The sequence below is a fragment of the Miniopterus schreibersii genome (assembly GCF_964146895.1).
Source record: "Miniopterus schreibersii genome assembly, chromosome: 7".
NCBI lineage: Eukaryota > Metazoa > Chordata > Mammalia > Chiroptera > Miniopteridae > Miniopterus > Miniopterus schreibersii.
The window spans coordinates 11,478,857-11,495,846 of record NC_138108.1 but is presented as its reverse complement, the minus strand read 5'-3'; the positions used below and the strand labels follow the sequence as shown (position 1 = coordinate 11,495,846).

General features: G+C 53.6%; 2 protein-coding genes across 12 annotated transcripts; both read right to left on the bottom strand.

Moving 5' to 3' along the window:
• Positions 1-16: 16 nt before the first annotated feature.
• On the bottom strand, positions 17-7,481 carry ABCB6 (ATP binding cassette subfamily B member 6 (LAN blood group)). The gene is made up of 19 exons (XM_081143153.1): positions 6,614-7,481; positions 6,154-6,291; positions 5,718-5,904; positions 5,418-5,519; positions 5,055-5,238; positions 4,105-4,226; positions 3,502-3,611; positions 3,238-3,303; positions 2,940-3,065; positions 2,710-2,786; positions 2,560-2,623; positions 2,360-2,445; positions 2,100-2,157; positions 1,810-1,914; positions 1,199-1,373; positions 959-1,071; positions 620-714; positions 477-545; positions 17-293 (listed from the first exon to the last, which is right to left on the bottom strand). Exons 1-19 carry the CDS (start codon positions 7,160-7,162, stop codon positions 197-199), a joined length of 2,523 nt encoding a protein of 840 aa, XP_080999279.1. The 5' UTR covers positions 7,163-7,481; the 3' UTR covers positions 17-196.
• Positions 7,482-7,812: 331 nt separating this feature from the next.
• On the bottom strand, positions 7,813-16,980 carry ATG9A (autophagy related 9A; the record flags this gene model as incomplete). Of its 11 annotated transcripts, none has more annotated exons than XM_081142248.1 (16): positions 16,781-16,980; positions 15,763-15,817; positions 15,226-15,357; positions 15,061-15,104; positions 14,473-14,537; positions 13,532-13,693; positions 13,197-13,338; positions 12,211-12,959; positions 11,976-12,129; positions 11,693-11,872; positions 11,087-11,335; positions 10,706-10,884; positions 10,494-10,611; positions 9,476-9,698; positions 9,145-9,290; positions 7,813-8,897 (listed from the first exon to the last, which is right to left on the bottom strand). In XM_081142248.1, the coding sequence occupies exons 3-16, from the start codon at positions 15,326-15,328 to the stop codon at positions 8,892-8,894; spliced, it is 2,520 nt and encodes an 839-aa protein (XP_080998374.1). In that variant the 5' UTR covers positions 15,329-15,357; positions 15,763-15,817; positions 16,781-16,980. The 11 variants fall into 11 exon arrangements, with proteins under 11 accessions (XP_080998374.1, XP_080998369.1, XP_080998373.1 ...); XM_081142243.1 differs by having other exon boundaries at positions 10,494-10,617; positions 16,781-16,938; XM_081142247.1 differs by having other exon boundaries at positions 10,494-10,617; positions 16,766-16,854.
• Between the last annotated feature and the right edge of the window lie 10 nt (positions 16,981-16,990).

Here is a 16,990-nt window from a genome sequence, read left to right as displayed (position 1 = left end):
AAGTCAGTGATCCTACCACAGTCCACACTTTTATTTCCTCAAAAAGTGCTTTACTGAAAGGTCCTTTTCCCTCACTATAGCTAGCACAGCACCCCAAGACCAGGGTGAAATATGCCAGGGAAGAAGGATACATCTTATTCCCTCTGAGTTACCCTTTGGGAAGAAGTGGCCACAACTTTGGTGACCATGCCTTAGACTAGGGCTTGGTGTCTTCAGAGATTTCATCCTGAACCTGCTGCTGTAGCCGCCACATATCAGCATATACCCCGCCTCGGGACAACAGAGAGTCGTGCCTGGGGCAAGGAGGAAAGTGTAAATCACAAAGATCAGTTTTACCATAAGAGTCCTTGCTGCCACCCCACAAAGATGATGGGTTTGGTGAGAGACAGCTCCTCCAGAGGCCCCTGGGACTTCACAACTGTATCCTGGGCCCACAATTCAGAGGTCAGCCCTGTTCATCCTGGTGTGTCCCTTACCGTCCTCTCTCCACAATGCAGCCCTCCTTGATGACGAGGATCTGGTCAGCGTTGACCACAGTTGAGAGCCTGAGAAGTCAGAGACCAGTTACCCACCACACCACCAAAAATGGGCCCCGCTGCCTGCTGTCCCGGTCCTATACCTGTGTGCTACTACGATGGTGGTGCGGTTGGCACAGACTTTGGCCAGAGAAGCCTGGATGGCCCTCTCATTAGATGTATCCAGTGCCGACGTTGCCTACAGAGAAGGTCTGGGTAAAACTGCCCTTGCCACCCAAATCCCCCGGGGGAAGAAGGATAGGCAAGTTGCTGGCTCAGGCCTCAGGTATCAAAAAGAACCTTGTTTGCGCTTGAGAACTGTAAGGTGTTTTGTGAAACATGGATTCGTGATCTCTCCCCCAGATGGAAAACGGTGCCCAGCAGGAATGGCGTGCACACAGGCAGGGCAGAAGGGAGGGGTGAAGGCTGCCCAGGGCCCTCACCTCATCCAGCAGAATGATGTCGGGGGCTTTGAGAATGGTGCGGGCAATGGCGGCACGCTGCTTCTCCCCGCCGCTCAGCTTCAGTCCCCGCTCGCCCACCTGCGTCTCATACCCTGTGGATATTGCCCACCTCCCTCAAGTCACACATGATAAACTTGGTTTCTGTGACCAGAAACCGCAAGGAAGTGATGGAACAGAGGTCAGAGGGAGTAACGGTTAAACTGGGCCAGGGAGGCTCACCGTCAGGGAAAGACATAATGGAGTCATGGATGCCTGCAGCCTTGGCGGCAGCCTCCACCTCGTCATTCCCAGCTGTGATGCGGCCATAGCGAATGTTGTTGGCAATGGTGTCATTGAAGAGGACAGTGTCCTGGGGCACGACTCCAATGTGAGACCGGAGGGAGGCCTGGGTCACCTGGGGCCAAGAGACCACATGCCTTGGCCTGTGAGATCCCCCCCAGGCCTGGGAGGAAGGATGGGCTGGTGGAAAGCACATGAGACGAAAGGCCCTGGGTAAAATTCCCGCCACTACCATCCCAAACCCTAGCTGTGTGGGCAAATCACTCAACCTCTCTGAGTCTGTTTCCCTATCAATAAAGAGAAAATTCACTTTCTCTCCCTGCTTCTCTAGACTGCTACAGATCTTTGTACCCTGTACAGTAACCATACCAGTGATTCTCATGACTCTTTTTCTTGTGTATCGTGTGGATCAGATGGTGCTGAAAAGGCTAAGGTCTCTTGCCCCAGCTTTTTGCAGAAATGACATCTCCTTCTCTCCCTTGATGCTGAGGACTTACCATTCTTTTACACACAGACCCTTAGATGACAGTTTCCTCCCAAAACAACCTCACCTGTGAAATGTCCTGACCATCTATTCGGATGCAGCCAGAGCTGATGTCATAGAAGCGAAAGAGCAGACGCAAAATTGTGCTTTTCCCTGCTCCAGATGGGCCCACCTATTGCATTGGAAACAGAGGGAAACCATTCTTAGGTCCATTGGCTTTAAGGCTTTTTCTCCAAGAGGCCACTAATGTCCATGGAGGCTGCCACATTCACAGGGCTCTCTAACTCCCAGCCTGGGTAACAAGCTACCACGGGTACTGGAATAAGGGCTGGGCCAAGTGGCTAGGTCTCCTCTTACCAGGGCCAGGGTCTGTCCAGGCATCACAGTGAAGGACACATCCTGCAGGGTCTCCCGCCTGCAAGGAAGAGTGGGAATGGTCAGCAGGTCTGCTAAACTCCCAGTGCCCCCTTCCATCACTAGAGCTGTTCCTAGGCCCTGACCCTACCCTGCTTGGGCTCTCTTCCCAAGAAGCAAGGGTGGCTGAGAAGCAGGGATGAGGGGCAGGAAGGCAGTGTGTAAGTGGACAGTGAGAAAGGGGGCAAAGGGGAGGGGCTCACCCATCACTGTAGCTGAAGTGCACATTCTCAAACTCAATCTGGCCCCTCTGAAAATGAAGGGGCCCTGCTCCAGGAAGGTCCTTCACCTGGGAGAATGCCACCAATGTGTCGCAGTATTACAGGTCTGGTATTCTCCAGATGCAAGAAACACCATGCTGGCTCCCACTCCCTAAAAACCCCACTCCTCTCTCTCCACTCACTTCTGTCTCCTCTTTCAGCAGGTCAAACATGTTCTCCATGTCAATGAAGTTAGTCTGGATCATCCTGCAAGAAGAGTAATGGTTGGAGCTCTGTGAAGAGCTGGGGAAATAACAATGCAGTAGACAGGTGAAGGCCAGGGATCAGGTTACCTGTAGTAGGTGCCAAACCAGTTGAGGGGCATGTATAGCTGGATGATGTAAGTGCCAAAGAGTACAAAGTCCCCAATCTGTGGTGATCCAGGAAGAGGACCACGTCACAAGAGGCCTTCGGGTTGTCACCTTGCCTGCTTCTGTCATCTTTCCACTTCCCACCCAGGAGCCTGGTGGCCCAGACATAGGCCCCAGGCCCCTCTTCCCTGTCCCCAGCACAATTCCCTCACCTGTAGCTTCTGCTCACTGACGAAGTATGCGCAAAGCAGTGAGCCAGCGAGGAGCCCAAATCCAATCACTAGATTCTGAGTCTGATTTAGTAAAACCAGTGAAGCGCTTGACTTCCACTCCAAACCCTGGGGAAGTAACACGGGAGACAGGAATGTCATATATGTGCTGACCATCACCAAATCCAAACCTAGGTCCAGGCACCTTCAGTCTCACAGCCCAAATTTTACTCTTCTCAGCCCTGGCAATTCCACAAGTCCAGGCCATTGCTGTCAGTAGGCCTCAAGCTAGTGTCCTCACCTGATATTTAATGATGGCCTCTCGATAGCGATCCACTTCATAACCTTCCGCATTGTAGTACTTCACCTGATGAATCCAAAGCACTGTTGTTTGACATGGCTGCAGCATTCAGCACCTGGACCGCTGCCTCCAGGTCCCCAATCCCTCCTTCCTAATTTTAAACAGTACATCTCGCACTCCCAGCTCCTCTGCAGCCCCAGTAGTCTCAAGCACACTCCTCCACATTTCCATGCCTCACACCACTGCCACTGAGGCCTCTGTTACCGTCTCAAAGTTTATCAAAGAGTCCACGGCCTGTGCCCGGGTAGCATTCTCCTGTGTGTTCATATCACGTCGAAACTTTGTTCTCCACTCAGTGATCACGATGGTCAGGGCTAGAGAGAAAGGAGGAGGGAAAGGAGAAGAGATCAAGACATCACTCCCAACAGCCACATATGTATGTCTGCTGCCTACTACACGCTAACCCTACACTACAGTCCAGGGACCCAGATTCTGAAGGGAGAGCACCCTAGGCTCCCTGGGGGAAGGGGCTGTGTCCAGGATATCTTTGCAGCCTGTACAAAGCCTCATTGCTTTTGATGAACAAATCAAAGCAAGCTGCATCTGTTACATAGTGAAGTTTGTCCTTGACCTGTATCCACAACGGGCACCTAATGTGACCAGGATGTCCTGGTCCTCCACCCAGGTTGAGCTAAGGTTCCCTTGGCAGAGGAGCATGCCCACCCACCATGTTGGGCAGCAGCAAGAGACTATTCAAGCATACTCATCTACAGCCTTCCAAACTGGGTCACCCAAGTGGGGTCAGGACTTATGCTCAAGGGAGCCCTTGGAGAGTTCAGGGAGCTGGTTTTACCAAGTAGCACTCACTGAGGTAAAGACTCATGCACAGGAACACAATGAGGCCAAACCAGGCATTGAAGAACATGCTGAAGTAGATGATGCCAATGATGATGTCAACCAGCGTGGGGATAACGTTAAATACCAGGTAGCTGGGAGGGGAAATCAAGTGACAAAGAAAGGTTTAGGGGCTCGGAGCCAGCAACTCTACGTCTAGGAGTTTCAGTGTGGTGTTTTGTTTTCAACAGCAACAGACTGGAATCAAGCTAAATGCCCTTCAAGAGGTGCATGGCTAAATGAAACACGACACGTCCAAACTATAGGATCCTCTGAGTCAGTCATAACCAAGGGGGGAGATCTTCATGTTTGAATGAGAAACATCTCCATAATGTTTTGTTAACAATGCAACTCTGAGGATGACACCTATATCATGATAACATTTGTTTTAGGAAAAACTTGCACGATACCACTTTAGTTCTGGGAGTCTGCACATATACATGTAAAAATGCAAAGAAGCAGAACTCAACATACTAAATGCAATGGGAACTTCTGGAGAAGTGAAAAGAATTCAAGAGACTTGCTCTCAATCTACTTTAAGTTATTATGAGAGCATATGTAAGTAATAAGTAATCTTATTAGAAAAAGAAAGAGGGCCCAGCCATTGTGGTTCAGTGGCTGAGCACTGAACCAAGAGGTTGCTGATTTGATTCCCGGTCAGGGCACATGCCCAGGTTTCAGGCTGGATCCTCAGTAGGGGGAATGCTGGGGGCAGCCGATGGATGATGTTTCTCACTGATGTTTCTATCTCTCTATCCCTCTCCCTTCCTCTCTCTTAAAAAGTCAATTAAAACATATTTAAGGAAAAAAAAGAAAGAAAGAAGGTGGAGGGACAGCTCCTCAAGCTGGGTCTGATCTGACAGCCCTTCCATCCCTGCTTTTCCAGCCCCACCCTCCCACACTCCCTTTCTAGGGCTTCGTACCTGAGCAGCCCAGTGACACTGGATGTGCCACGGTCCACAACCCGCAGCACTTCCCCTGTGCGACGCCCCAGGTGCCAGCGCAGTGAGAGTGCATGAAGGTGGGAGAAGAGGCGCAGCTCTACCTGCCTCGATGTGAACTGCTGCACCTTGATCCACAGGAAGGTGCGAAGGTTGCTCACAAAGCCTGGGGGGAGCCAGGGGAGGCTTCAGTAAGGCTAAGGAGACAATAACATCAGCCCTGCACCCAGATGTGAAAGGTCAGAAAGCCCCAAAGAGCCCAGGGGAGGAATGCCTGTGGGAGGGGACTATTAATAGGGAGGAGGGGGAAAGGCCAGTACCAACCAGGGTGAGAGTCCCTCATACCTGTACTACCAGTGCCACCCCCCTGGAGGAACCTGAGGAAGACGTAGGTGGTAACAGTCCAGGCCAGGGAGTGCCAAGGTGCCTTCTCGGTCAGCAAGTTCACTATGGAGAAAATGAGTCAAAGCCCACTTAAGGCCCATAGGGCACTCTTCAGGAGAGAATGCCCCAGGCACCAGCCATAGCTTCTTTCTGAGCATCCAGCTTTCAACTCTGTTGCACTGCCCTAGGTTAGGGACCCCCAACCACTAGGCCAATGAAGGACCAGAGCGCTGTGCTAGCAGCACTCTTTCTCCCCCTCACCTATGTCCCTATAGAAGATGGGGACTAACACATTCAGTCCCCGGTCCAACACCATGAGCCCCAGGCAGATGAGCACAACAAGCTGCAGAGCTGGACTCCCCCGAGGCCACAGGTAGCTACTTAGTAGGCGGAGCTTCCTGCCAAGGTCTCGCCAGGTAGACCGAGGTGGCCCTTCTGTTGACTGAACCTAGGGTGGTGAACAAAGAAGAGGGAAGCTCAGAAATCATAAAGAAGTGCACTAACCAGATACTTCCTAGAGAAAATGTATGGGATTACAGCTCCCAGGCATCTTGGACCCACAAGTAATCCCTGATGGGGTCACAAAGGCTAACAAGGCACATGAAATTTGGGAAAGAAAGAGTTTATTATGATGGGGAAAAATGATGACAGCAAATGAAATTAAGATGGACCCTAAGGTTCAGAAATTGAGGTGTACCTGGCTCCTCTCTACATCTGGATCTTCTTCATTGACCCGAAATGAGTAGGACTGGGGACGAAGTCCAGGGGCCCAGAGCCCCAGGACAAAAAGCCCTCCAGAGACCACATACCGCAGCACCCACAGGCTAAACTGAACCTAGAATGAAACACATGTGGGGAGAGTATCAAACAGGGCCAAATCCCATGGTTACTACTTGTAATAGGGCTGGGGGCTGGTGTAGGGCTTGCACCCTGGTCCTCCTTAGAGGCCCAGCATCTAAAATAATGGACTGGGGAAAAAAAGCCACAATGACTCAGCACAGACAAGCCCCACCAGCTGGCTATCAGCTCCCAGCCAGCACCAGCCCCTCCCTTCTTCCCTTTATTAGAGTCATCCCAAAGCCAGTATAACCAGACTTGACATCTTTCTTACCAACCTCTGCCACCCATGCTTCCCCTTTCCCCGTGAGGTGCCTCACCTGCTGGCCCAAGTCCGCCCTTGCCCACCACCATTGTGGGCTGTTCCAAGATACCAGGGCCAGGTTCTCCACTGCAAACGCCACAGTCCAGAGGAGCAGGAGACCCGGGCTGTGACTGAATTTGATCCAGGCGCCCATTGCTAGCTTCTGCCGTGCCTGGCTCCGTTCCATGAGGAGCAGCCCCAAGCCACAGGCACTGGCCAGAGTCCCCAGTATGGAAGCCAGCAGTAGGTAACCTGGCAGGGGGGCCGCCAGGGCAGTGCCCACTCGACCAACCAGGCCAGCCAGGGGCAAGGCCACCTGAAGTGTGGCCAGAAGCAGCTGCAGCACGTAGGGAGTGACACGAGGGCCAGGCCCCCAAGAGAGCGCATCAGGGACAGCAGGCCGCTCCCCACGCTTGCAGGGAAGGGCCAGCACCAAGGCCAGAGCCCCCAGGGCCATCAACATCGAGGGCATGAGGGTGAAGAAGAAGCAGGGGCTCAGGCCACCGTTCACCCAGGCCGGCCCCGCCGGCCCTTCGGCCTCGCAGTAGTTGCCCACAGTCACCATGGCAGTGCGTGGCCGCAGGCTGAGGCTGCGGGGACTGCGGGACGGGAGAGCAGGACCGGCAGCTCCGGGAGGGGCACCGATGCCCGGGAATCCCGGGTCATGAAGCTGCGGGGGTCACAGTCACGGACGCACGTGGACCCAGCCACACCGCCCACTCGCTTCGCGCACGCGCAGCCGCCACGCACTCACGCAAGTCACGTAGGCGTCTCCTCCAGTCCGCTGCCGGCTCCCTGCCGCGACCCTCCCGCTAAGCCCGGCCCGCTAGTATGTTCACAGTCCGACCCCAGCAGCTCCTGTTAGCAGCAGCTCCACCCACCGTAACCGCCCAGTCCCTACCCAGGATCCCCATTGGCCAAATGTCACCGAAGGGGCGGGGGTTAGTGGTGCTCACTGGGAAGGAAAAATAGAAACACGGAGTCAGCTTGGTCACTTGCCCAGAGCGGGAAATCTGACCGCGCCTCCGGAAGACCTTGACCTCCAGGGAGTCTTGGACGGGGAATGGCCCTTCCGCCAAGACAGCTAGCTCAGTTGTCCCACCCACTGCATAGGCCCACTTTCCCACAGGGCCTGTCCCGGTCCCCAGCCACCGGTAGGGGTCACACGCAACACGACTGCGACCAGAACCCTAGCCACACGCGACACGACTGCGACCTGGTCAAAGTCCCTTCTTTATTAAGGGTAATCAAGCTGTACACAGTCCCCACCACGTTCGGCTGTGAGTTCAGGCAGAGCAATTCACTTCTCACCCTCAGCGGACCGGAGCTGAGTGAGGGGTGGGGCAGAGGGTGAGAGCTGGGTCCCAGCATGCAATGTGGCAGCCCAAAGCCTAGGGCGAAGCCATCCCGCCGCCCCTTTGTCCCCCTCTAGGGGACAGCGGGAGGCAGGCCAGAGCTCTCTTGCTGGGAGGTAGACAGGCCAGGGCACACTCCAACCCTGTCCCTTGTGCAGGTGTGGTAGTGGTGGTGGGGAATGGGGGTACAATAAGCGTAATGGGGGCCAGCAAGGCCTGAGTTTCCCAAGGGCCCATCCAAAAAATTGGACAGGGCAGCAAAAAATTTCCATCCTGCTCCTGTAATTTAGAAACCATCCTTTTTAGTGTCAAAAGAGTGAGAGGAGCTGGGAGCTAGGACCTCTACGCCAATACAAATCAAAAGCTGAACAGAAGGGGAGCAAGCGAACAGAACCACAGCAAGTAGCTCACATGCCAATGATGTGCAGGAAGGGGAGGGGTGAGCAGGCTGCAGCACTGGGAGAGAACCGGGGGTGAGGTAAGGGCCACAGCCTGAGCTGCTCATCTGTTCAGGGTGAGGAGAGGGAGACCACAGAGGCTGAGGGTCCAGGCCCAACCTCCCCACTCCACAGTTGGCACAGGTTCTCCCTGGTTGGCAGCTTCTGTGGTGGGCAGTCCTCTGGAGAGTTGTAGGGGCAGGTGCAAAGGTGGCAGTACTGGGGCTGGGCTGGGGACCAGTTTCTAGCACCACACTCTGAGCCAAGTGGGTTCTTGGGGATGAGGCTAGAGTCCTGTGTGCCCTGGTTCCTAGGCCCCCAATTTCTCTCCTGGGGCTCTGGCGAGCACAGTATTGGCACCTCCCTTGGCCAGGCACGGATACACAAACACCACACGCGTTGAGCCAGGCAGCACTCAGAGAAGCCCTCCATGGCAAGCGGATGGGATGGCAGGGCAACAGATGCCTCCATCCTGGGGCATAGGGACCCTCCTCAACCTTGTCTATACCTGTGGAGAGAAAAGGGTTGGCAGTAGAGATAGTCTTCAGCTATCTGCTAACCCAACAGATGTCTGAAGATAAAGGAAAAAATCAAGCCCTGGATTTCAGAGCAGGTGAAGGAAGAAAGGGGAGTATATGTCGGAGGGGAGGGTGCAGTATCTTTGCTTGAGAGGCCCACCTTCCTTTGCATGAGAAGCTTTGACCTCAGCCTGGAAGTTGCTACTTCTCACAGTTATCAGGTCCTGGAGCCCTTACCTTGTGCACCTGAGGGGGAAGCTCATCCTCTGAGCCCTCCTCGGGCACGGGCTCTGGGTGCCTTGATGCTGACTGTCCATCTTCAGCCCACCCTCCAAGGGGCAGCCGAGAGAAGTGAGAGGGAGCCCGGGGCACTGTGCCAGGATCTAGAGACACAAATAAACATACTCTTAGAATGAATACAAACGAGAAGGATTCTGGGGCAGCCCTGGGTGGGGGCAGGGAGGGGTTATTCTCCTTGGCCTGGTCCCTCTGACCTCTTTCTTCACCAAGAGGCACAAAAGAACTACCCTTTCCTGAAGGCCGTGTCCTCCTGTATGCCACTGGATACCTGTGATGCCCCCGTAGCGTCTCTGGAAGCCCCCTTGCAGGGCAGTGGTCTCAGGTGCTCCAGGCCGGGGTGCAGCACAGGGATAGCTGGCAGAGCGGGGAATAGGTTGCGGGTGCCGGGCGCCCTCTCCCCCCTCTTCAGGGGCACTCTCCCCACTGTCATCACTCTCCTGACGGTGCCACACATGCCGCTCAGGTTCAGCCTGGGCCTGCTGCTTGTGGAGCTGAGAAGTGGGGGGCTCATTAGTTGTGAACAAAAGGATATGTCTGAAACAGCTGCTCCTCACCATGGTATCAGCCAGTTCCCATTTATAGCACCTCATCTAGAATCACTGACCCAGAGTACCTATTGTGTTAATAGTGTATAACATACATACGATGTTTTACAGGTTAAATTCTTAGCAGACACCTGGAATGAGCTGTGCAAAAGTTATAATAGCACTCACTGTACCTAGTCATTTGATTCAAGAACAAACTGTGGATCTAAGTGCCAGGCACTCTTTTAGGTGCTGGGAATATAGCAGGGTAAAACAGACAAACATCCCAGCCCATGTGGGGCTTATATACTCGGGATTGAGGGAGGGCAGAGAAAAGACAATAAACAAAGAAACAAGGAAAAAATACAGTATGTCAGATGGTGCTAAATGCTATGGAGGAAAACAGAGCAGGGAGATTCAGAAAGGTGGGCAAGGGAGGCTTTTACTCAGTGTGGCCAGAGATGGTCTCATGGAAAAGGTAAGAGCAGAGACCTGAATAAGGAGAAGGAAGGAGCCATCTGAATATCTCAGGGAAAGGGATTCTTAGCAGGGGAAACCACAGTGTGTAAAGGCCCTTTCTGAGAATAAGCTTGGCTAAATGGATAGTAAGAGGGTATATGTTGGAATGGAAACTGTAGAGCAGGTAAATGGCAGAGCAGGGATTTGAACCTATGTCTTGCTTCTCCATGTCTAAAACTCTCTATTTTCTATTTTTCAACTGCTACCTTGGTTCTATGGCCTTGCCCCTTGCTGCCTACTCACCTGGTGCATATAGAGGGCGTGCAGGCTCATCTCAGTGGATGCATATTCTGACAGCACCAGGCTCTGCATCTGTCCTTCCCACACACTGCTCCCAGAGCTGGCTGTCCTGGCATCCATCCTGTCCCTCCCAGCACAAACAGACAGCAGTCATCAACATTTCTGAGACCCACACAAAATGCTATGCCCTCCCATCTTAGCCCACCTCTACTCACCCAGAGCCTGTCATGGTACTGGGAGCTCGGCCCGTGGGAGCCTGACCAGGTTGCAGAGGGGAGAAGGAGCGCAGGGCAGAGGCAACTTCAGCCCTGTGTCTGGAACTCTGCAGATCTCTGGGCAGTGAGGTGCCCCGGCAGGATGAGCCAGCTACCACATTTGCAATAAGGCTCAGTGGCTATGAAAGAAAGGAGTGAGAACTCTCAGGGTAGGAGGGAAGCCTCTGGGGCCCTCAGTATTCTGCACATCAGCGCCCAATGCCACAGACTGAACATAGAGAAGGAAAACCATAGGGTAGGTCCTTCCACCCCATGCATAGTTCTCAACTCCAGCTCTTGGAGTCCACTCTCCCCATCACCTCCCAGTCCCCAGGAACATACCTCAGACTCAGATTGTAAGGACTGGATGGACGTAAAGAGGGCATTTTCAGGGAGTAGACCCCCTTGGGCAAGACCAGCGGCTGCTCCATCCCGTTGAACCTGCTCTTTGAGGAAACCCAGGAAGGCCGTGCTCTCACGTGGTGGCTGCCAGCCAGGGTTGGTGATGGCAAAGTGCATGAGTGACAACTCTGTTTTCCCATCCTCTGCTTGCTGGTACACTGAGGCTTCGGTCTGACCAGCGGATAGCCACTGCACAATAGAAGCCACAGTGAGAATAGTCCTTTTTGTACCTTTCCTGCTAGTGGGGAAGCTTTGCCCCTGGAGGACAGAGACAGCAATGCACTGCTGTATCTTGTCCAGGGGCCCTGGTGCCCACCCCAGGAGTGGCCACATGCTGGGCTAATTGCTTGGCTTGTGGTTTTCTCAAGGGAACTTCTTGGCCAAGGGTGCAAATTTAAGGCTAAAATCCAGCCCAGGCTCCAGTTTATCAAGCAGTGTGTGTCCTGGTACAGGGCTGCCTTTTTGTGATGTGTTGGCTCAGAAGGGGTACCTTTTTGCATTTTGCCAGCACCACCTCTGGTCACCTGCCCCCTCCTTTCCCAGTACCTGGGGATGCCCATGCTGGCGAACATCCATCTGGGCAAAGGAGCAGGTATCTCCAACACCAACAACCTCCACAGTGAAATTGCGAAAGAAGTCTATAATCTCCAGGGCCCGTGGACGCAGGCAGAAGATGAGGATGAGGGGTGTGACAATGGGGCTCAGTAGCTCCTCCAAGATGAACACCTAAAAGGGAAGGGACCAAGGTCATGAGAGCAGGAAGGATCCTAGCCCTCACCACCGAGCTATCAGCCAGTTTCTAGCAGGCCCTAACTCCAACTCCACTCACTGCCTTGTACTGGAAGAGCTGGGCAAACTCGTCCCGGGTCTGCGAGCGGTGGGCATTACCCTGCCAGTGGTCAGGCATGTAGTGGATGTGAGCGAGGATCACGCGGAGCAGCTGCTCAGGGCAGAACACCATGTGCTGGTCCGGGATAAAGGACCTATGGGATCAGGGTTATAGTGAGATGTCACCCTTGCCAGGGAATGCTAGTCAGCTTGCTCCCACCTCCTACCCTGCCCACCTGCACACGGTCACAGTGACCCCCAGGAGTGTGACGGTGGTGAGGACGTGTTCCACAGCTAATACATCTTCATCGTAGATGGTGAGGGCAATTAGCACGGCCAGGATGGAGCCAGCAAAGAAGGCGCCATTCTTGGCCAGCAGTGTCAGCAGAGGTGACAAGAAGCAATTCATGTACTTGGAGGCGGGCTTGTAGCCACGGTTCAGGCGGGACTGCAGCTCATGCTCCAGCTCGTTGAAGTGGCGGAGGTAGCAGCGGCCATAGAGTGACCAGCAACGTGCTCCTAGGGCCCCAGGCTCCCGCTTCAGCACCTCAGCATAGCTGAAGAAGGCATAGAGGATCTGCCAGATGAGGATGAGGGGGCACAGCAGGAAGTTGGCGATGCCAATCCACAGGATGCGATTGCTGAGGCGCTGGGCCAGTTCTAGCCGCTGCCCCCCACGTTTGTACTCAGCCTTGAGGCTCCACTCATTGAGAAACAGAGAGCCAGGTCCCCAGAAGAGGATCAGCTCAAAGTTGTACTTGAGGCCACGGGTGAAGAAGACAGCCTCCCCAAGGCCAGGCAGGCGGAAGCGCAGGGGCAGGAGGGATTTGTTCACCAGCGCCACCATGTAGTTCTGGAAGCGGAGGATACGGTGGTAGATGTCCAGCTCTGTCAGCTCACGCTTGTGGATGCAGATCTGGTGCTCTTTCTGGGTCTGCACAATACGGGCCTGCACTTCCTGCCACGTGCAGTATGGAAGGGCAGACTGTGGGATGGGGAAGAGACAGGTATGGAAGGTGGAATGGTTGCCTTGACCCTTGCCCTGCATTAGCTGTGAGGCTCAGGGGTCCTGTGGTTAGCTGAGTGGAGCCCTTAAGCAGCTGCTCCCTGACCTGCGAATGACAGCTGAGGATGCCTAATGCCCAGGAATGCACCCCACCCATCCCAAGCTACAGAAGACATCTTGGGCTGTGGTGCTAACTGCCCAACTTCCCAGTCTCACCATGGGGATGCGCAGAGCATGCAGGTAGAAAGAGTGGATCTCCCAGTAGCAGCAAATGTTATAGATGAACTTGATAAGCCGGTGAACCCAGAAGACAGCAGCAATAACCAGGATTGTGATGAGGGAGCCATTTTCCTGAATTCTGGTAGGGTCAAATAAGGGAAGAAAGGGTACCCTTAAGGAGTCTTGGCAGACATGCTGCTCTCCTGGAGGATTCAGCAAGGCTAAGCCTGAGTCTGTGTTCTAGGGAATGTGTTACTGCCTCACATTCCACTCCATTCCCCACCTGCAAGCAGGACTACAGGCTCTGATGCCCTCTGACCTGCAGCCCTTACCTGGCATTACAGACTTGGGCAGGCAAAAAGGCATCTGGCAGAGTCACCTTGACGGGCTCAGTAGGGTGAAGACTGTGGTTCACCATCTTGTTGGCAAATAAGATGTCATAGTCCACACAGCTGACCAGAAAGGTGGTGAAAGCAACCACAAAGAGGAACTGCCTGGGGAGTCAGGAAGAGTGGGCGCAGCCCAAGAGTCAGAGAGGCACCAGTGAAATAACATAGGAAAGAGAGGAGTCTGGAAGCACAGAACAAGATTAGAGAGCAACCTCTCGGAAATGGAGGGACTGGAGAATTCCCAGTGGGCTCTCTCTACTGCTCAGCCCCATAAACCAGCTCCTATTTTTTTGCTCTTAGCCTTAGGCCCTATGAAATCAGCCTGCTTTTGCCTCATAGTAATCTCTGCCACTGCTTACTGGACTCTTTTGAAAGTCTTATGATTATTGTCACTGGTTCCTGGTCCCTGATTTCCTTTTGAGATGGTAGTTAGAAACCTTTTGGGGACTTGAACTCTTTTCTTACTGAGAGAGGGCTTCCTAATCCCTTCCTTTTTGGCAAGGCCCTATGGCTCCTTCGTCTTAGAAGGCACTCTGCCCAGCAGCAGACCTAAGGTGCAATCGAGGCAGAAGAGAGACACATTCCTCAAGCAACTGGCTTCTCTGACTGAACCATGCCCATTCCAATGGAGCTCTGATGAAATGATCAAGTCTGAGTTCTCTTCATGGAAGAGAGAGAACTTGGGAAGCTTTCCTTACATGGGAGATAAAAAAGGTGAAGGCTATAAATTTTGGTGCCATATCCAGTCCCTGAAATACAAATGTTTACAGAATTTTGAGCCTAGGACTGAGATGCATTGGCAGGCAGGGCCAGAGGTGAGCTCAAGGAGAGCAAAGACTGAGTTGTAGTCCTTCACCAAATCATCCATCCCTTTTTATACTTACATAAGCTCGAAGATCTCCCCAATGAGCATACAAGTGAAGCCATTCTTCTGGTGTAGATTATAAACGTGTAATTCTTAAGAAAAAGTGGCTGGTAGACACGGCAATTAAGAGCACAGACTTTGGTGTTATAGCTGAGTTTAAGTCCTGGCTCTATGACTTTCTAGCTGTGTAATTTTGGCCAAGTACTTAACCTCTTTAAGCTTTTGTCTCCAGTGGTATATTGGGAATAACAGCACCTGTCTCATCAGATTATTAGGTCTAAGATAATGCAGGTAAAGTATTTAACACAGAGCTGACACAGAATGAGTTAAAAGACATTACTTATTATGGTTATTAGCATCCCATCAAAAAGGAGTATCACTCTTAGAGAGGTTCTTTATAAATTAACACCATAAAGTAAAAGGCACATAGCTCTTAGTAAATGTGGGGTATCATTACTTACAACATTATTTCTCCAACCTTTTTTAACCTCAAGAGTTCCATCCCCTTTATAGGGATTGGAGTCAAACCCACCCCAACTTCCCATCAGGGGTCTGGCTTAGAGAGGGGCTAAAGGTCCCACAGCTCCAATAGACACACAAAGGATATTCGAGAGAAGAAGAGGTCAAGGTTTTCGATGTGGTGCCAAGGTGCTGTGGGCACAGGAGCAGAGATGTCAGAGCCCTGAAGGAAGGTAAGCCCCTTGCTCCCATAGTGTTCTTCCACCAACTCTCCCCCATGCCCCAGCTCTGGCTGTCATGGTCAAGAACTCACACTTGCTCCCCTCAGGGACGTGCACCAACAGGTCCTCCTCTCCTGGGGGTGAATCGCTGTAGGAGGCCTCTAGGCGCTGGTATTCAGTGTCAAACTGCGCCATCACCACCGCCCCCTGTCCACCTTATCCACCTACCAGTAAAGAGAAAGAAGAGACCCAGAGTAAGTTCCCCGTGCTGCTTGTCTGCTGTCCTGCCTACTAGACCAGGAGTGAGAAAGAATCCTTGGTTTCCACTACCAGTCTTCTTGACTCAAAGACAGAGAAGGAGTAGTAATGAAAGGAGAACAGCAAGCTCAGGGCTTGGAAGACCTTAACTGACCAATGAGGTCAGTCATTTCCAGAGCCGTTACTAAGTGTCTGCTGAGGCCTTACTGGCCTGAAGCTAGACAATGCCCCTTTGGGGGAGCTGTTTTATCTTCTATTAGTGGAGAGAAGGGGTCCTCTCCCTGCCCTCCTGGAGAAACCTGGTCTCCCAAGGGACTAGCAGTTTGGAAGCACTTTGTAAACAGAGGTTTGAAATAAGCACATGGACTTACCAGCTCCATGGACAAAGTCTTCTGCCCTACAGCCCTTGACGTCCTGGCTCTGCAGCTGCCGGAGAAGAAGGTGTCAGGCCCCAGAGAGTGGGGAGTGGCGACAGAAAAAAAACGAATCTTCCCAGGCACCCACCCAACCCCCACTAAGAGGGGGCCAAGCATGGAACAGGGCGGCACCCTTGCAGCCTAGGGTTATGCATTTCCTCTGGTAGTGCTATAGAGGACCACTCATTCAACTCAAGAGGTGGCTTATTGAAGCTGTGAAGACTGAGTCACTACAGGCCTGAGATCAGTAATGCCCTCTGGACTGTCTCTCCATTGCTCCACTTTAGCCTTAGAAATTAGGCCAACAGGTCCACAAAGCCCAAAACCCAAGAAGACCTTTTTGGCCAACCCCCTTCCCCTGCTTTTGTAGCACTGAAGGCGCTGCAGGCAGGCATGGCTCCTGGATAGGAGGTCCTGACTGGGTCAGTGTAGATCCAGATCCCGGGCGAACTGTGTGTTCCATAGGTCCACGGAGCCAGGCATGGTCTAGGTGGCACTCACCCAGTCAGTGTAGACCCTGGGGCCCTGTAGCACAGCCCAGCCTGGCTCCGGTGGGATTCCCTGGGTTAGTGAGAGCCCTGGGTCCAAAGGAACTGACCAAACCCTCAGGGAACTCACCACTCACCTGGGCAATGTGGACCCAGGGCCCGTGGAACCCCAGCCGGCCGGGCCTAGGCTCAAGGGTTCCCGCGGATGTTGGAGGAAGGAGCCAGTCCGACGGCGGATACCCCAGGTGGGCTGGGTTGCCTCCCCACACCCAGCAGCAGCGACCTGAGCCCAGCGGGCCCCAGGGTGGCCCGTCTCCCGGCCAAGGGCTCGGCTCCCTACAGCGGACAACCTTGCGCGCGGCCCCGCCGCTCGCGCGCGGCCCCGCAGCCCGCGCGCCCCTTGCTATCAAAACATTCCGGCTGCGCGCCTCCGCCCCGCCCGCGGCGCCCCTTCCTCCGTTCCCCGTTACCCGCCGCGAGCTCACTTAGGTCTCCGCGGGCACCTTCGGCCAGGTCCGGTCCAGGCCCTGAGATACCAGTAACCCGTCTCGCGTTTCACCTCAGGAACCGTGACCCCGGTGATTTCAGGGGCTCCCAAGGCTCCGTTGGACTCGGCCCGACCCAGAGAGCTAGGCCCGGCGTCTGCCACTCACTGTCACCAGCGGCCAGCCTGACCAATGAGCATGGGGGGTGGA